Genomic DNA, 16,458 nt, shown 5'->3' with positions numbered 1-16,458 from the left:
ATGGGAAGATCATAATTCAACTAGTCTCCTCTGCCTGCATGCGATCCAAGTCCCTCCATATCCATGTGCCCATCTAAAAGCCCCTTCAATGTCATTCTTGTATCTGCCTCCAAGAATACTCCTTTCATGATGCGTTATTCTCTAACAAGTGTAAAACACAAAAAAGGACATTTTGCCTGAATTCCCTCCTCTTGATCGCTCCAATGGGGGGGGGGTGTCTGAGTTTGTCTGCCATTGACTCGAGAGTCAAGGCCATTGTGTTCATGTCACTAGGGTAGACACTGAACCGTGAGCTTCATGTTCAGAACGTCACCAACTAGTTACAGCTGACACTGCAGCGGCATTAACAGAGGAAACCTCAGCAAACAATGTTAGTTTGGATTTAAACCTTTACTGTCTAATTCATTTAAAATAATAAATCCTCTCCAGTATGATGTATAGATTAGAGTTGGACTCCAAGTCAGGCAATTGATGTTGGTTTATTATTGTCACCTGGAACCAGTACATTCATAAGCTTTGTTTGCGTGCTATCCTGAGAAATCACACCACACAAGAGTACAAACAAGCCTTATACAAGCACAACAGGAAGAGCAAAGAGAAAAATACCAGAGAGCAGAATATAGTACTGCAGCATTCTAGTGCTAAGTATTGTTAAAACAAGTGCAAAGTCCACAATGAGCTTGGTTGGCAGATCAGGACTGTATCCTAGCTCATGAGAGGATCATTTAGTAGTCTTATAACAGTGGGGAAGAAGCAGTTCCTGAATCTGGTGGTATGTGCTTTCAACCTTTTGTATCTTCTGCTGGACGGAAGAGGAAAGAAGGAATGACCCGGGTGAAAATAGTCCATGACGATGTTGGCTGCTTTCCCGAGGCAGCGGGAAGTGGAGATGGAGTGGATGTTGGGGGGCTTGAGTCTGATCTGTGTGTTGGACTGGGCTACATCCACAACTCTCTGCAATTTCTTGCAGTCCTGAGCAGTGCTGTTCCCAAACCAAGTTGTGAAGCATCGCAATAGGATGCTTTCTATCGAGGGCCTTGATACCCAACACCTCCTAATTCCCAGCCATTGCATGCCCACCCACCCTCTACCACTCATAACCACACAGCCCGTAAATAACAGGCTGAGTAAAACATTCGCTTCAACCACGGCTGCTGGGATTGGACGGGCACTGAAAGATGAATGGCCTCTTTCAGGCATTGCCAGGGGAAGTGCCTCAGGGTGTAAAGTTCCGACACTAACTGTAAGGTTAACTTAATTTTCAAACACAAACATAAGCCTCGATCTCAATGCCCATTTCCACTGCACAGGAAGACGATACATTCCTTACTTAACACAGGTTGCCAAAAAGTCCCCGCTCAATATTGACCAACACTCACATGTGGAACTTGAATTCCCCAGAAGCCTAAGGAAATTCGGCAATGAGCATTGCCGACTACTTCTACAGATGCACCGTTGAAGATACCCTAACTGGACACATCACAGTTAGGTATTGCAACCGATCTGCCTAAGGCTGCAAGAAATTCCAGAGAGTTGCAAACCACACAAACCATCCACCTCCCTATCGACTGCCTTGGGAAAGCAGACATCATAATCAAGGACCACTCACAGCTCGGTCAGTCCCTCTTTACATCCTCCAATCAAGCAGATGATACAAAAGCTTGAAATCCTGCAGCAGCAGATGCAAGAACAGCTTCTTCCCACTGTTATCAGACTCTTGACTGGACTATTTTCTCGTTTGTATTACCTGATGCAGTCATGTATGGTGTGATCTGCTTGGATAGTACGCACAACAATGCTTTTTACTATACGGTACACGTGACCATAAACCTATACCAATATCTTTAAGAGAAAGTTGGTTTCCCCACTAAAATACTGCCCCTCTCTGTGCCATTCGTTAAAAGCACTTTCCTCACTCTGTCAGTCACAGGCAAACTCCATGCTCACTCTTTTAATATCCAAACACACACCCACTGTTATTGACACAGACCAGTCTTGTGTAACAGTAATGAACAATCACTCTTCACAATTATTAACCACGTTCAACTCTCACATCGACAATAATACCCACCCCAACTTCATTTTCATTAATTACACAAGCCATATTTAGGTCTTCATTGAAATACAAATACTACTCCAACTTAACTTCAATTGTCGTAACATTATTCAGTGTTAAATCATCATAAAGAATATTCCAAACTGACATGTGCACACACATACACTCTAGCACATAATACACAACACACACACACACTCATGCACGCGCACAAACACATGCACACACATGCCCACACACGCACACACATCAGACATTTACACACACAACACAAACACACAGACACCATCGTCTATGATGTTAGTTTCACGATACCCTTCCCCTCTCATGTCATTAACACAGATGATACTCTGCATCCACACTAATGCTCATACCCATTCACTGGCTGGGGCTGAATTTGGGCACAGGATTGCTCAGCACACCACACCTCTGCCTGAAGTGTACAGACCAAGCAGATGACAACACCCATCATGCCTATTTCGAAGCTAAACATTCCAACTAAAGTCTTCTCTAAACTAGTTTACTTTAGAGAGATTACATTGGAAACAAGCCCTCCGGCCCACCAGGTCCACACTGACCATTGATCACCCATTCACACTATCTCACTTTCACTTTCTCATTTTCTCATTAACTGCCTACACACTAGGGGGCAATTTACAGAAGACAATTAACCGACAAACCCGCACGTCTTTGGGATGTGGGAGGAAATCGGAGCACATGTAGGACATAGGGAGAACATGCAAACATCACATAGGCAGCACCAACGAGACAGCAACTCTACAGGAGACCATCATGTTATAATTATTCTTATAAACCTTTTGTAGGGATCACTGGATTTGTGACAGACGAGGGGGGGATTCTTCTCACTGAGATCTGGGTTTCCAATGGGGAACACAAGCCAACTTTATTTAGACACTGGGTACCCAGTAATGACCTGGACCCACTCCAATCTCCGACCATCACAACAGATGAACAGAGGATGCAATCATGCTGGCATTGGACCACTTGGATAATAGTAACATGTATGTTAATCACCTTCAGCTTAGCCTTCAACATCATCATCCCTTCTAAACATTGTCAAACTCTGCTCGTCCCTACGCAACTGGATCCTTGACTTCCACATTGGCAGACCACAATCAGTACGAATGAGCAAACAACACTTCCTCATTGATAACCATCAACACTGGAGCACCTCAAGATTATGTGCTCAACCCTCTGCTCTGCTTTCTCTCTACACCTATGCCCGTAGAGCCAGACACAGCTCCAATGCCATCTTTAAATTCACTGCCGATACCACCATTGATGAAAGAATAACAGGTAACTACATGTCAGACTACCGGAGAGAGATCGATAATCCAGTCGAATGGTTGCCAGAACAACAATCTTGGTCTCAATGTTAGCAAGATCACGGTGCTGATTGCTGACTTCAGGAAGAGAAAGCCGAGGATCCACGAACCTGCCTTCATTGGCAGGATGGCAGTGGAGAGAGTCAAATGCTTCATGTTGCTTAGCTTTTCTATCTTTGTAACTGTAACGCTATAACGCTGCAGCATTATATTCCTCACTCTGTATTTTTCTCTTTGCCCGACGATACTTGTGCATCACTTGATTGTATTCATGAATAGTGTGATTTGACTGGATAGCATGCAAAGAAAACGTTTCACTATATCTTGGAACACGTTTACAATAATAAACCAGTACCAATACTAATTTAGTGTAGACAAAGCCTGGCAAATTAGACTCAAAACTGTTGTAGCAAAGTTAAGAGAATTGAGGATGAACCAAAAGTAGTAGAAGAGATGAGTATGCAAGGAGAGAGCAGAGGATGGGAAGTTAGTTTGTAACATGGTAGTAGAGCAGAGAAACCTAGATGAAGAGTATAAAAAGCCTTCAAAGTGGATAGAGTTGCGCTTGCTTGCGTTCATGATATCCAGAAATGCATCCAATACAATGTATGTGATCACTGCAGCTACTGATTGCAATGATTCGCCTTGTGGTCAGTTTCATGTGCAGAATTTGATGTTTACAGATGACACCTAAAAGATGGTATTTGTGAATATGTAAAGCATTGTATTTGCAGCTATGAAGATAATTACATTGAGGAAACGACTGCGCGGCAGAGTGTGAGACCAAATGTGTCTCAGGCGTATCAGGGGAGTGATCCATAGGACATAGCACAAACAGAGAACGGATGTGGTGTTGAGAGGAATAAAAGATGAAGTCAATTTATAATTAGTCAGATGTATAAAAATTTGCATGTGCTTTAAAATTAATTAATTACAAAGCACTTTGTGTTTTGCTGAATAATTAATTTGTTGTGTAAGTTCATACATGTTAACTGTAAATGTGGATAGTGTGTTTGAATTTACGACATATTGTCAAAGCAAGCAGTGTAGTGTCCACATGGAGTGGAGTCTGCAGAGTGGGCCGCTGGAGGATCTACAGCAACCGGGAGGTCGCGTGGATCAGGAGCCGTTGGATGTCCCACAGAGGTCGGACGAGCACGTGATCACGTGGCACGGCGGCACGGAGCGGCGGAGGACACTGACCGCATCGCCAGGCCAAGCCGACCCCTGCAACTGCGACCCAGGATGATGGACCTTTAAGGTCAAGTTAAAACCTGATATTTTTAAGAACTTGGTACTTGAGAGCACAACATGGCACTGGAAAGAAGGTGACCCTTCGTTTACTGCCTCAATGGTCTACGATTCTTACTAAAATCATTACCAACGCCTTACTAACTAACTAACTAACTTACTACTTACTAACGTCACCCATTCCTTCTCTCCTGAGATGCTGCCTGACCTGCTGAGTTACTCCAGCATTTTGTGAATAAATACCTTACTAAAATCATTGCAATTTTTTACTTAATTACGATTGTGCTTATGCATAATATGATTTTACTGAATTGTATGCAAAACAAAGAATTTCACTGTATCTTGGTGCATGTGACAATAAAGCACCATTGAACCAAGTGTGAGAGCACCTTTAAAGACTGAGTGTATTTTGTGGCATGACACTTAATTACATTGTTTGAGCAGACATTCCCATTAGTTAAGAGTTTACTGCCTTCCATATTAGTTCTTCTATTAACTGCCCTACCTTCATGTGCACAGACACTACACTTCCCACCCCTAGTGAATAAAGTGTTTAAATATAATCCACAGAGAAGGAAGGATGGTATATTAACCTACTGGGGGCATCATCTTCTTTAACATGGACTCATCTGATAAATTTTTCCACCAGCCTGCTGAAGTCAAATATCCTGATAATTCCAGCTTTAGGGCTACAAACTGTTAATTATTATAATTTATTATGATATCTCGATGAGGTGGAACATTTCAAACTGTTCTTCCTCCCCCACTGACCCACCCAACCCCTCATCACTTGTGACTCCAACACATTGCGTACTCTCTGGCCAAGCTGGGTCATCTGCTTCCTCCACCCCTCCTGACCTCCTCCACAAGAGCCCATGTAACTGGGCAGGGCAGGATTGCAAACTGGAAATGGAGCTATAGATGCAATGAGTTAACTGTGAACAGTGCATGCATTTCACTGGCCAAAGAGATAGGAGACTGTCAGAGTCAGAGAAATTGCCAAATGATTGCCACTGGGAATATGGAGAGACGTTAACATCGAAGACAGAACTCCAGAAAAGAGTGATGGAGGGAGTAATGGGGAGGGAGAAAGCAGGCCCCCAAACAGCTCTAACCCAGGCAATCCTCCGGTTGTACTTGAGGTTAACAGTGGCACAGAGGAATAGCCCTCATGTCTGTTCTGCCACAGTTCAATAGGATCATGGTTGATCGTCAGCAGGGGCAGAAGATGGGGGCGGGGGCCAACAGAGATGCAGAGCCCCAATGATCTGCAAAGACATTGAGATGGGGAGTGCGCATGTCATGTGTTTAAAGCCATCAAATGTAAAGACCTGCACACACACCTAATGTCCCGATTCATCGTGCCTCATCAAACTCAGCTTCTGCAATCTCTTCACATGCCTGGAGTCGTTCACCCTGTTGGGTCTCAGTGGCATGAAGAGACCATTTTCCTCACTAATTTTCTCTGGAAAGTGTGGAGCAGCCTGTAATCATCACTGAACCCATTCTGCCCGTAGGGGTGACACCCAGGGCTCATGTCATAAGGACCTGCTCCAGGTGGTGACCTGTGACATCTAACCATAACCGCCAGGAGCTTCCTGTTCCCTCACAGTCTGACTGGACAGAACCTCAGAACGATATTCATATCTGTACATTCATACATGTATATTCAAAACAGTAGATGTTAACTTTGCATGGAATGCTATGATTAACAAGTCTTCGTGGGGCTCAGAGACGCTGGAGTCTATTACCCTGCAACATCAGGAGAATGTGCCAAATCATAAAGTTGTACCATTCCTAGCAACAAGATGTGTCAATTACAATCCTTCTCTCATCCCCCTTCAATCAAGTTCTAGGCCTGTATAAGATATCACCTCCATAGCTTGCATCAAGATATTTCATATCTGCTTTCTCACAAAATAAAATGCAGGACTTACCTTCAGACCGGATCCTCCAGGAACTCCAGGTTCTCCCTTTGAACCTTCTAAACCCTGTGAGACGGACAAAGAAAGGAAAGAGTTATGACATAAGCATTGAGTAATCTGATAGGCTCTCAGTATATCATCCCAAAGTATATCTCATAGAGTGATACAGTCTTACAGTGTGGAAACAGGCCCTTTGGCCCAACTTTCCCACATCCTTGATCCCGAACTGTCAAAATCCCAACAATGTGTCTGAACACGAATGAGTGTTTATGTTCTCCTTTCCCCCCTTCCCCCCTTCCCCCCCCCCCCCCCCCCCCCCCAACCACTCGACTAGAGTTTCATGTTCTACAACCTGACAGTCCATTCACACTTGGAGTTCTGGTCGTCCCATTACAAGCAGGATGTGGATGCAGAAGATGTTTACCAGAATGATGCCGGGATTAAGGGGTATTAGGTACAAGGTGAGGTCTGACAAACTCAGATTGTTTTCTCTGGATCATTAGAGGTTGAGGGGGGACTGGATACATATATAAAATTGTGCGAGGCATAGATCGGGTGGGTACACATTCAGAAACCTTTCTCCCAGCGTGGAAATGTCAAAGACTAGAGGTGAGAGGGGCAAAGTTTAAAGAGGACGTGTGGTGAAAGTTTTTTTACACAGAGGATGGTGGATGCCTGGAACGTGTTACCAGGGCTGGGGGTGGAGGCAGACACGATAGTGGCGTTTAAGAGACTTTTAGTTAGGCGCAATCAATGGAGGGATATGGATCATGCGCAGGTAGCTGAGATTAGTCTACCTTGGCATCATGTTCAGCACAGACATTGACAACAAACAGGGCATCAGAAGCAATGTTCAGCTTCTGTGAATGAATAAATAATGGGAAAAAACCCTTGACTGTCCAAAATTGAATTTACTGCCAGGAATTGCTCCAAATCTTTCAAACCAAAAGGAGCACCATCACATATTCGGCTTGGGTTGTCTACAGCCCAATGGTATGAACATTAAAGTAATATTGCTCCAACACACCCATCTCTTTACCTCCCCCCCCTCCCCTGTTGGACACACATTTCTCCCACCATCCCCCTCACCCTGTTCCTTTCCCCTCCTCGTTACACTAATTTTCCAGCCCCTTCCATCTCCGAGTTCCCCATTTCCCGTTAAATCCCCTACCATTCTCCCTCTCCCCCCCTCGTCCCCTTCCACCCGCATCCCTCCATCCAGCTTTACATTACAATCTTCCTCTTCTCTCTTTATGATTCTCTCTATGACTTCCTCTCTATCACATGAACACCTCTTTGCTTCAACAGAACTTCTCATCAAATCAAACCCACTCAGAATCTGTGTATCGTAGGGTTGGCTTTCAAACCCCCTCAGTCTGTCGGCCAAATGAAATAAATATTTACTTTGTCACACACCCTTGCTCTTTCACTATGGTCCCAAAAACATTTTCTTGAATCCGGAAATACACTCAGGTAGGTATATGTCTGAGTCAGGATCAGCTGTAACCATGAACTAAATGATTTTGGGCACTTAACACTCTCGAACTATCTAATTGTTAACTTCGGTACAAACACAATTCTCAACACAGAGAATGGGAACTGCAGATGCTGGAATCTTGAGCAAAACACAAAGTGCTGGAAGAACTAAGCGGAACAGGCAGCATCTGAGGAGGCAATGGACAGACAACGTTTTGGGTCAGGACCCTTCTTCAGACTGATTGTAGAAGGACGGGAGAAAGTTAGAAAAGAGAGGTGGGGGTGGGTCAAAATCTGGCATGTGACCAACACTTTGCCTCTCTGCAATACATCATCACAGCCCACACACCCCACAGCCATCTTGACTGCACTCCTCCCACCTGCCTTCATGCAAGGACTGATCTCTTCTTCCAGTTCCACAATCCTCTATACCTGTTCTGATGACAACTCATTCTGGATCAGTACTTCTGAGAGGGCAGTCTGAAGAAGGGTCTCCACCCGAAACTTCACCTATTCCTTTTCTCCAGAGATGCTGTCTGACCCGCTGAGTTATTCCAGTGTTTTGTGTCTATTTTTCTTTTTTCTGAACTCTTCACCATGGTCGATAGAACTCCCAAGTGCATTTGAACAATTTCCCACCCTTTTCACTCCTTCTCCAACCACTCAGGGCAAGAATAGTGGTTCTCAACCTTATTGCCACCTGTACCAGCCTCCACATTCTATGGAATGTCTGCTGTAACCTCCCCCACCTTCAACGTAATGCCATAACATCTCTCCTTCTCAACATACTGTTGGGTTGCATCTCATCTTGGTTTGGCAACAGCTCTGCGCAAGACCGCAAGAAATTGCAGACAGTTATCGATGTAGCCCAGTCCATCACACAAACCAGACTTCCCACCATTGACTCCTTCTGCATTTCATGCTGCCTCGGAAAAGCAGTCAATCAAAGACTTGGCCCACCCCAATTATTGTTTCTTCTCCCTGCTGGTTGAAGGTACAGAAGCTTTAAAGCGTTCACTGCCAGACTCAGGAACAGCTTCTTCCCCCCTGTTACTAGGCTTCTGAACAGTCCTTCCATAGGCTAGGGTACTGTCTGATTCACCTTTACCCCATTGTGGATATATTTACTTTGTCTATGGAAATGATGCACGACCACGCTGAGAACTATATTCTGTAAGCTGTAGCATCCCCATTGCTCTTTCTATTATACTTGAGTTTAACTTGATTATATTTGTGTATCTGCTCTGTTTAGATAGAATGCAACACAAAGCTTTTCACTATACGTGACAATAATAAACCTAAACCTTAACAATCCCTCCATGGCTCCCAGTTCACTCTTCCATCTGCACCAACATCCACTTAGCTTTTTGCTGCTTTGAAACCACAGGAGATGAAACCTCCCTTTTATCACTTCCATTCCAACCATTCAGTATCCAAACTGTCTTCCAGGTTTTCGATTGATTGAAAGATGCAGCATGAAATCAGGCCCTTCTGCCCACTGAGTCCTTGCTGACCATTAATCATCTGTTCACAATTGTTCTATGCCATCCCACTTTTGCATCAACTCTGGGGGCACTTCACACTAGGGGCAATTCATCTATAAATGTGGGAGGAAACCAGAGCACCTAGAGGAAACTCACGCGGTCACAGGGAGAATGTGCAAACTCCACACAGACAGCACCAATGTGCTGTTGAATAGCGCTTCACTGTACTTCTCCCAATCATGCCTCATGTTATAGAAAAGCCGAATGCTGTCTGGGTGGGTGCTTAGCTGAACATCTCCATCAAGGTGATCTTGAATTTCCATTTGCCAACTCTCCATCCCATTCCCATTTTGACCTTTCATGCCATTTCAACAAAGCCCACAATAAACTCGAGGAACATTATCTAATCTTGCAACTTCCCATTATAATCCTCAAGATTCAACACTGAATCCAACTTCAGATAATCAGCCTTTTCGGTTTGTATCAGAGCTGTCCCATCCTGTTGAAGGATCGCCACCTGTGTTTCTCTTTCTATGGATGACACCTGCCCTGATGAATTTTCCTTTATTCATTTTAGATTTCCAGATGAGCTGTGTTTTGGTTTTCCATTGTTTTACATCTCAGAGATCCAGACTTTGCATTTGATATCCTTCCTCTCACATTCTCTGTTTTCATTCATCTTCTTCTGTATCTCCTCCAGGCAGATCATGCGCAACTAATAGTCTTTCATCATCCTCTTTTAGCCAACACCACCACCGCTTAAATCAATCAGGGCTTCTTGGTTGCACCCTACCACAGATATTCCTTTGATACTCTCCACCATCTTCCCTGCAGCTTAAAAAACCACTGTATTTCTAACATCTTAATTCATCAAGGCATCAACCTGAAACCTAATTCTATCCCTTGCCCGACCTGCAGTCTTTCCTGTATTCTCTGCAGTTATTTCACTAATCATCAATGTAGCAAAGTTCACAAGGAATATGAAGGTGCAGAACCCCAATTTCACCAGCAGAAATCTGGAAAATGAACACTGCAGGTCAACCAGAATGGCTACAGGCCTCTGGAATACTGAGAGGAAGGGTGTATTTAATGCTCAGCTTGCCATGAGCTGTTGTTGATTGCAGGCAAGGGAGCTGGCTGTATCTGTTGTAGCCATGAAGACTTCCAGTATCAAGAAGATCCAAATCCATCTCCAAATAGCTTGATTTATTCACAAAATGCTGGAGTAACTCAGCAGGTCAGGCAGCATCTCGGGAGAGAAGGAATGGGTGACGTTTCGGGTCGAGACCCTTCTTCAGACTTGTGCTAGTCCACAATCTCAGGGAAGAAACACAGTGACATTGCATCTTGTAACCCAGTCCAAAGCAGGCACACAACAGCATCAAACATATTGACACGTTCAACTTACTACACCAAAAGACCATTCTTCAGTCTGAAGAAGGGTCTCGACCCGAAACATCACCCATTCCTTCTCTCCCGAGATGCTGCCTGACCTGCTGAGTTACTCCAGCATTTTGTGAATAAAGACCATTCCTCATTGGTACATGAGAATGCACAGTACATATGTTATTGACATTGAACAGTACAGCACATGAACAGGCCCTTCAGCCCACAATGTCCATGCTGAACATGATACCAAGTTAACTAATTTCCTATGTCTGCACATGATCCTTATCCCTCCACACCCTGCACATCCATGTGCCTACCTAAAGCCTCTTAAATCCCCTCATCATATCTGCGTCCACCAACACCCCTGGCAGCCCATTCCAAGCACCCACCATCCACTTTATAAAACACTTGCCCGAAACATATCCTTTGAATTTTGCCCTTCTCAACTTTTAAGCTATATCCTCTCATCTTTGATATTTCCAACCTGTGGGGAAAAAAAGGTTCTGACTGTCTACCCTCATATTTGCACATGAAGTGTGGCCATTTTTTAGGTTCTCAGTACATTGGTTGTCGACTGTGCAATGTCTCAGCATACAGAGAGTACACTGTGCAGATTGTCATTCACAGCGTATCAATCATGCACAGTTTACATTGAATGCACATAGCTTACTTTCCCAGTTCACTGGGCATCAGAAGGTCTGATGCTGATATATTGGACATACAATACTTTGGTGCTTGGGCTGCACGCATTGTGGGCTGGCAGTTCATTGGATGTATGCACTGTGGACATGCAGTCTAGTGGCTGTTCACACTGCAGGCTTGCAGCTCTGTGGATGAACACAGTGGTGTTTTTTGGTACTTGTTGAGGACAGCAGTGAAGGTTTGCACCCCGCTGGACACATACGAGATATATTTTCATTCCTGGTACATTGGTTACACATTCAGATTCTCTGTGAAGTTGTTCAATTCATTGAAGGACATTTCTCAGTTCGAGGCAAAGTAGTTTCTCAGCTCCTTCGACTTAGACATTCCGAGTGTCCCCCTACATGGGCTGCACTCCGTTTATTTTCCCCACTCACTGTATTTACACAAAGCAGCTTCTCCACTTCCAGGATGGGCAAAGTGTAGCTTCTCATGATCTGGAATACCCGCACCGTTTCAGCTTGCTGGATGTTCCCAGCACTCAGCTCACTAGTGTACACGGTTCAGACATCAGTGCACAAAGTATACATAGTACAGGTCCCATAATGGTGTACACAGTTCATTTTCTTAGTGTATCAAGGGATGGCACAGTGGTGGAGTTGGTAGAGCTGCTGACTCACAGCACTAGTGACCCTGGTCTGATCCTGATCTTGGGTGCTGCCTGTGTGGAGTTTATATGTTCTCCCCGGATGCTCCAGTTTCCTCTCACATCCCAAAAACATGGTTGTAGGTTGATTGGCTTCTGTAAATTCCCCCTAGATTTTATGAGATAGTAGGATAAAAGAACTCGTGTGAACAGTTGACCGTTGGTCAGCGTGGACTCAGTGGGCCAAAGGGCCTGTTTCCATGCTGTATCTTTCAATCAATCCATGAAGCAGTCACGATGCAGGCTCTCAGTCAATGGCATGAGGCAGATTATCAGTCCACTGGAAGTTGGCAGCACAGGTCCGTTGCACAGGTTGCCGATTCATTGGGTGCTCCCAGTGCAGATTCACAGTACATGGGCTGTACACCGCTTCTCATGGGTGTATGTGGCATAAGGTACATGGAGTGGGCACAACTTCTCTACTCATTGGATGGATGTAGATCCGATTCATCACAAATCTGGGAACGTCTGCAGAATACATCCGGAAGCACTGTGCACAGAGATAATGAGGCTTCGAGTAAATTAATTGCACTAATTGAATTTATAATCCAAGAGATGGGACTCTTTGCAAGTTTCAGCACATTGCAGGACTTTGGTGTCTTCAAAGGAATGAGGAAAGGGGAAAAAACTGAAGTATATAATATATTTATAATGTCTGACCCAGGCCCAAGTGCAAGAGGCTTACTGGCCTTTGAGAAACACCGTAACTCCCAGCTTAAAGCACTGGACTGCCAATGGCGCACGTCAAAGCTACTTACATCATAGCCTGAGTCTCCTTGGGCTCCGTCTGGTCCCGCGGAACCCACGTCCCCTTTTGGTCCCTAAAGGCAGGGGGAAATGACAATCAAGTTAGCGCACTTTAAATAAGAACGGTTATCATAGTCTCTCTGCCGGGCTAGCTGCTGGCTGTACGGTTGTCGGTCAATGAAGGAGATTGACTTACCGGAGATCCAGGCGGGCCAGAGGCCCCGAGCTCGCCCTGCAGAGAGAAAGAACATGCATGTGTCAGTACAGCAAGAGACCTCTCTTGGAGGCACAGGCAACCCGTTATTATCTCGCAGCCACTCACGTTAGAGAGGAGACACAAGGAACTGCAGATGCTGGAACGTCTGACCAGCCATGATCACATTGAATGGCGGTGCTGGCTCGAAGGGCCGAATGGCCTCCTCCTGCACCTATTGTCTATTGTTGAGCAAAACTCAACGTGCTGGAGGAACTCAGCAAGTTAGAGATGGGTTAGTTATGTGCAGGGAGCAGGTTTTAACACAAGATTCTTCCGCTAATCTATTGCTTCACTGTCTTTATGTAAATCGCTCTGCACGTCTCGGTTACACCTTCAACTGGTTGAATAGGTTTGATTTTTTTAAATTTTACAATTATAACCCCGATTAAGCAAAACTCCCGATTCGAAACGTCGCCTGTCCATTCCTTCCACAGATGCTGCCTGATCCGCTTGGTCACTCCAGCACTTTGTGTGTTGGCTCAAGATGCCAAGCGTCTGCACTCCCAACTTACTTAACTTCAGTAAGTGTAAGAAAATAACTGCAGATGCAGGTACAAATCGAAGGTGTTTATTCATAAAATGCTGGAGTAACTCAGCAGGTCAGGCAGCATCTCAGGAGAGAAGGAATGGGTGATGTTTCGGGTCGAGACCCTTCTTCAGTATGAAGCCAGCACTGCCATTCAATGTGATCATGGCTGATCAGGCAGCATCTCAGGAGAGAAGGAATGGGTGACGTTTTGGGTCGAGACCCTTCTTCAGACCCTTCTTCGCCCATTCCTTCTCTCCTGAGATGCTGCCCGACCTGCTGAGTTACTCCAGCATCTTGTGAATAAATAATGTCAGTCAGGTCATTCTGCAAACCCCTGTTAAAACGGACGCCGTCCTACAGAAAGGTCGAGTCTCAAATGTTTGTAACAGGGGGACTAATTTGCTTGTGACATTGGCTGGTGTTAGTGGGAGCCCCGAGGCGTGGGTTGCCCTGGGGCCGGGCTGGGGGAGGGGCGCCTCTAGCGGCCGCCCGTATCGGTACAACTGCCGCGGTCTGGCACCTGGGACAAAGCTGCCCTTTGTCAAAGTGCGCTCTGTACACACACACACGTCCACACTCACATCGATCCCGTCTGCTCCAGGGATCCCCGCCGCACCCACCGCGCCTCGTTCCCCTATCGGACCCTGCCCGGTGAAAGAGAGAAGATTAAACAGGATGGAGCCAAAAAACTTCTGAAACAGAAACATAAAACAACAGAGACAGCGGCGCGGTCTCTGTTAATGAAATGTTAGCATTTTAAAAATCCTCGATGCACATAGAGTCGGTGACTGGGCGCCGTGAGAGTCGGGCTGACAAAGTAAGACACAAACTCAGCAGGTCAGGCAGCATCCCTGGAGAATATGCACAGGTAGTACAAGAAAATAACTGCAGATGCTGGTACAAATCGAAGGTGTTTATTCACAAAATGCTGGAGTAACTCAGCGGGTCAGGCAGCATCTCGGGAGAGAAGGAATGGGTGACCTTTCGGGTCGAGACCCTTCTGGACCCGAAAAGTCACCCATTCCTTCTCTCCCGAGATGCTGCCTGACCCGCTGAGTTACTCCAGCATTTTGTGAATAAATACCTTCGAATATGCACAGGTGATGTTTTCAGCCTGAAGAAGGGTCCCGACCCCAAACCTCTCCTGTGCACGTTCTCCAGAGATGCTGCCTGGCCTGCTGAGTTACTCCAGTTACTGTGTGTACAACTCGGCGCTCGGTGAGGCGAGCTTTGCTTGCTGGTGCGGTGCTGGTGCTGGTGCTGGTGACGGGCGGGTGTAGAGTGCACTAGCCCAGCGCCTGAGCCCCCCTTCTCTCCCTTCACACTAACCCTGGTCTCCGCCCGCGTTCGCTGGAGGCAGTCTAACGTCTGATACACCAGAGCTCCGCGCCCTTCACACCCGCACAAACACAACGCGATCCACACCAAAGTGAGCGAATTCCACATCCCCCGGCTAATCTTCATTTAAAGCAGAGGGGAGACGGAGGGTTGGCGATGTAGACTCGCTCCGGTCACGGTCCGTCCCATCACTGGTCCATTGACTCCGACTGTCGGCTGGCCCGGCACCGGCTAAAGCGGACAGAATAGTGGCCGCAGGTTTGCAGGGTGCCCCTCGCTGGTTGTCAGATACCGACTCTACCTGCGACTGCCCGTGACACACTCCAGGGAGAATTGAAGAGGCGAGAGCAACAGTGACAGCGGGGAGAAGCAAACAAACTGCGAAAAAGTGGAATTTAGTCCCACTAACTTTTAACCAAAAGCTGCCTTTCTAAGCAAATAACTCTTGCGAATGTGACCGAGCTGCAGTGTTGACCCGTGCCCCCTCTCCCCTGCACTTACTTGGGCGAGACACAAGCAGATGACTTGCAAGAGGACCATGAGCCGGAGCGATCCGGGACGGCACCAAGCATTGATGAGGCTGCCCATGGCCGTGCAGTCTCTCTCCGTCTCAACCTGGGGCTAATGTTACAAATCCACGCGTCTCCTCCCGGGGCTGCGGCAGGTAGTTGGAGACCCTCGGAGAAAGATCGGACCAGCCCGAACCACTCAAATCCTTGCAAATTGCTGAGTGGATGGAGTGCCCAGCCGGAGGGGCGGGGTAAGGTGAGGCGGCTGGAGATTGTGAGGCGGCCGGGAGCTTCGCTCATTGCCCGTGTATCCATTCCCAGAGCATTCCAGAGGGAGGGGATTGAGAGACAGCTCGTAAACAGGAATCTGCTCAGAGTCGGTGGAGCATGATTAGTATTTTAAATGGAAACAAACCTGGAACAACGATCATCAGGTACAGGGGCAGGATGAGGCCATTTGGCCTTTCCATACTGCTCCATCATTCCAAGACCATCATTCCTGAAATCCAAGTGCATAGATCCATGAAATCCAAGTCTACAGTGATCTGAAAGTGACAATACAGGTCGGGAGGGTAGTAAAGAGGACGCGTGGTTTGCTGCCATCATCTGTTGGGGCATTGAGGATAAGAGTCAGGAAGTCATGATACGGTTTTATAGATCGCATTTGGAATATTCACAAGTTACAGGGGTAGAATTAGGCCGTTCGGCCCATCGAGTCCACTCTGCCATTCAATCATGACTGATCTCTGCCACCTAATCCCATTTTCCTCCCTTCTCCCCATAATCCTTGACACACATTCTAAT

General features: G+C 46.1%; 1 protein-coding gene across 2 annotated transcripts in view; it reads right to left on the bottom strand.

Annotated features, from left to right (window-relative positions):
• Nucleotides 1-15,876, bottom strand: part of col9a2 (procollagen, type IX, alpha 2) — an 82,473-nt gene extending 66,597 nt beyond the window's left edge. Inside the window, exons 1-5 of one of the 2 annotated variants that reach the window (XM_078423193.1) lie at nt 15,647-15,876; nt 14,389-14,451; nt 13,219-13,254; nt 13,034-13,096; nt 6,591-6,644 (exon numbers count right to left, since the gene is read on the bottom strand). In XM_078423193.1, coding sequence (XP_078279319.1) covers nt 6,591-6,644; nt 13,034-13,096; nt 13,219-13,254; nt 14,389-14,451; nt 15,647-15,733 — 303 coding nt within the window. In that variant the 5' untranslated portion in view covers nt 15,734-15,876. Of the gene's footprint in view, nt 1-6,590; nt 6,645-13,033; nt 13,097-13,218; nt 13,255-14,388; nt 14,452-15,136; nt 15,407-15,646 lie in introns of those variants that run through there. The other variant, XM_078423192.1, reaches the window with a different exon arrangement.
• Nucleotides 15,877-16,458: the final 582 nt, after the last annotated feature.

This window comes from Rhinoraja longicauda, chromosome 27, assembly GCF_053455715.1.
Source record: "Rhinoraja longicauda isolate Sanriku21f chromosome 27, sRhiLon1.1, whole genome shotgun sequence".
In the NCBI taxonomy this organism is placed as follows: Eukaryota; Metazoa; Chordata; class Chondrichthyes; order Rajiformes; family Arhynchobatidae; genus Rhinoraja; species Rhinoraja longicauda.
The sequence above is the reverse complement of the archived record's forward strand: the minus strand, read 5'-3'. Positions and strand labels throughout refer to the sequence as shown.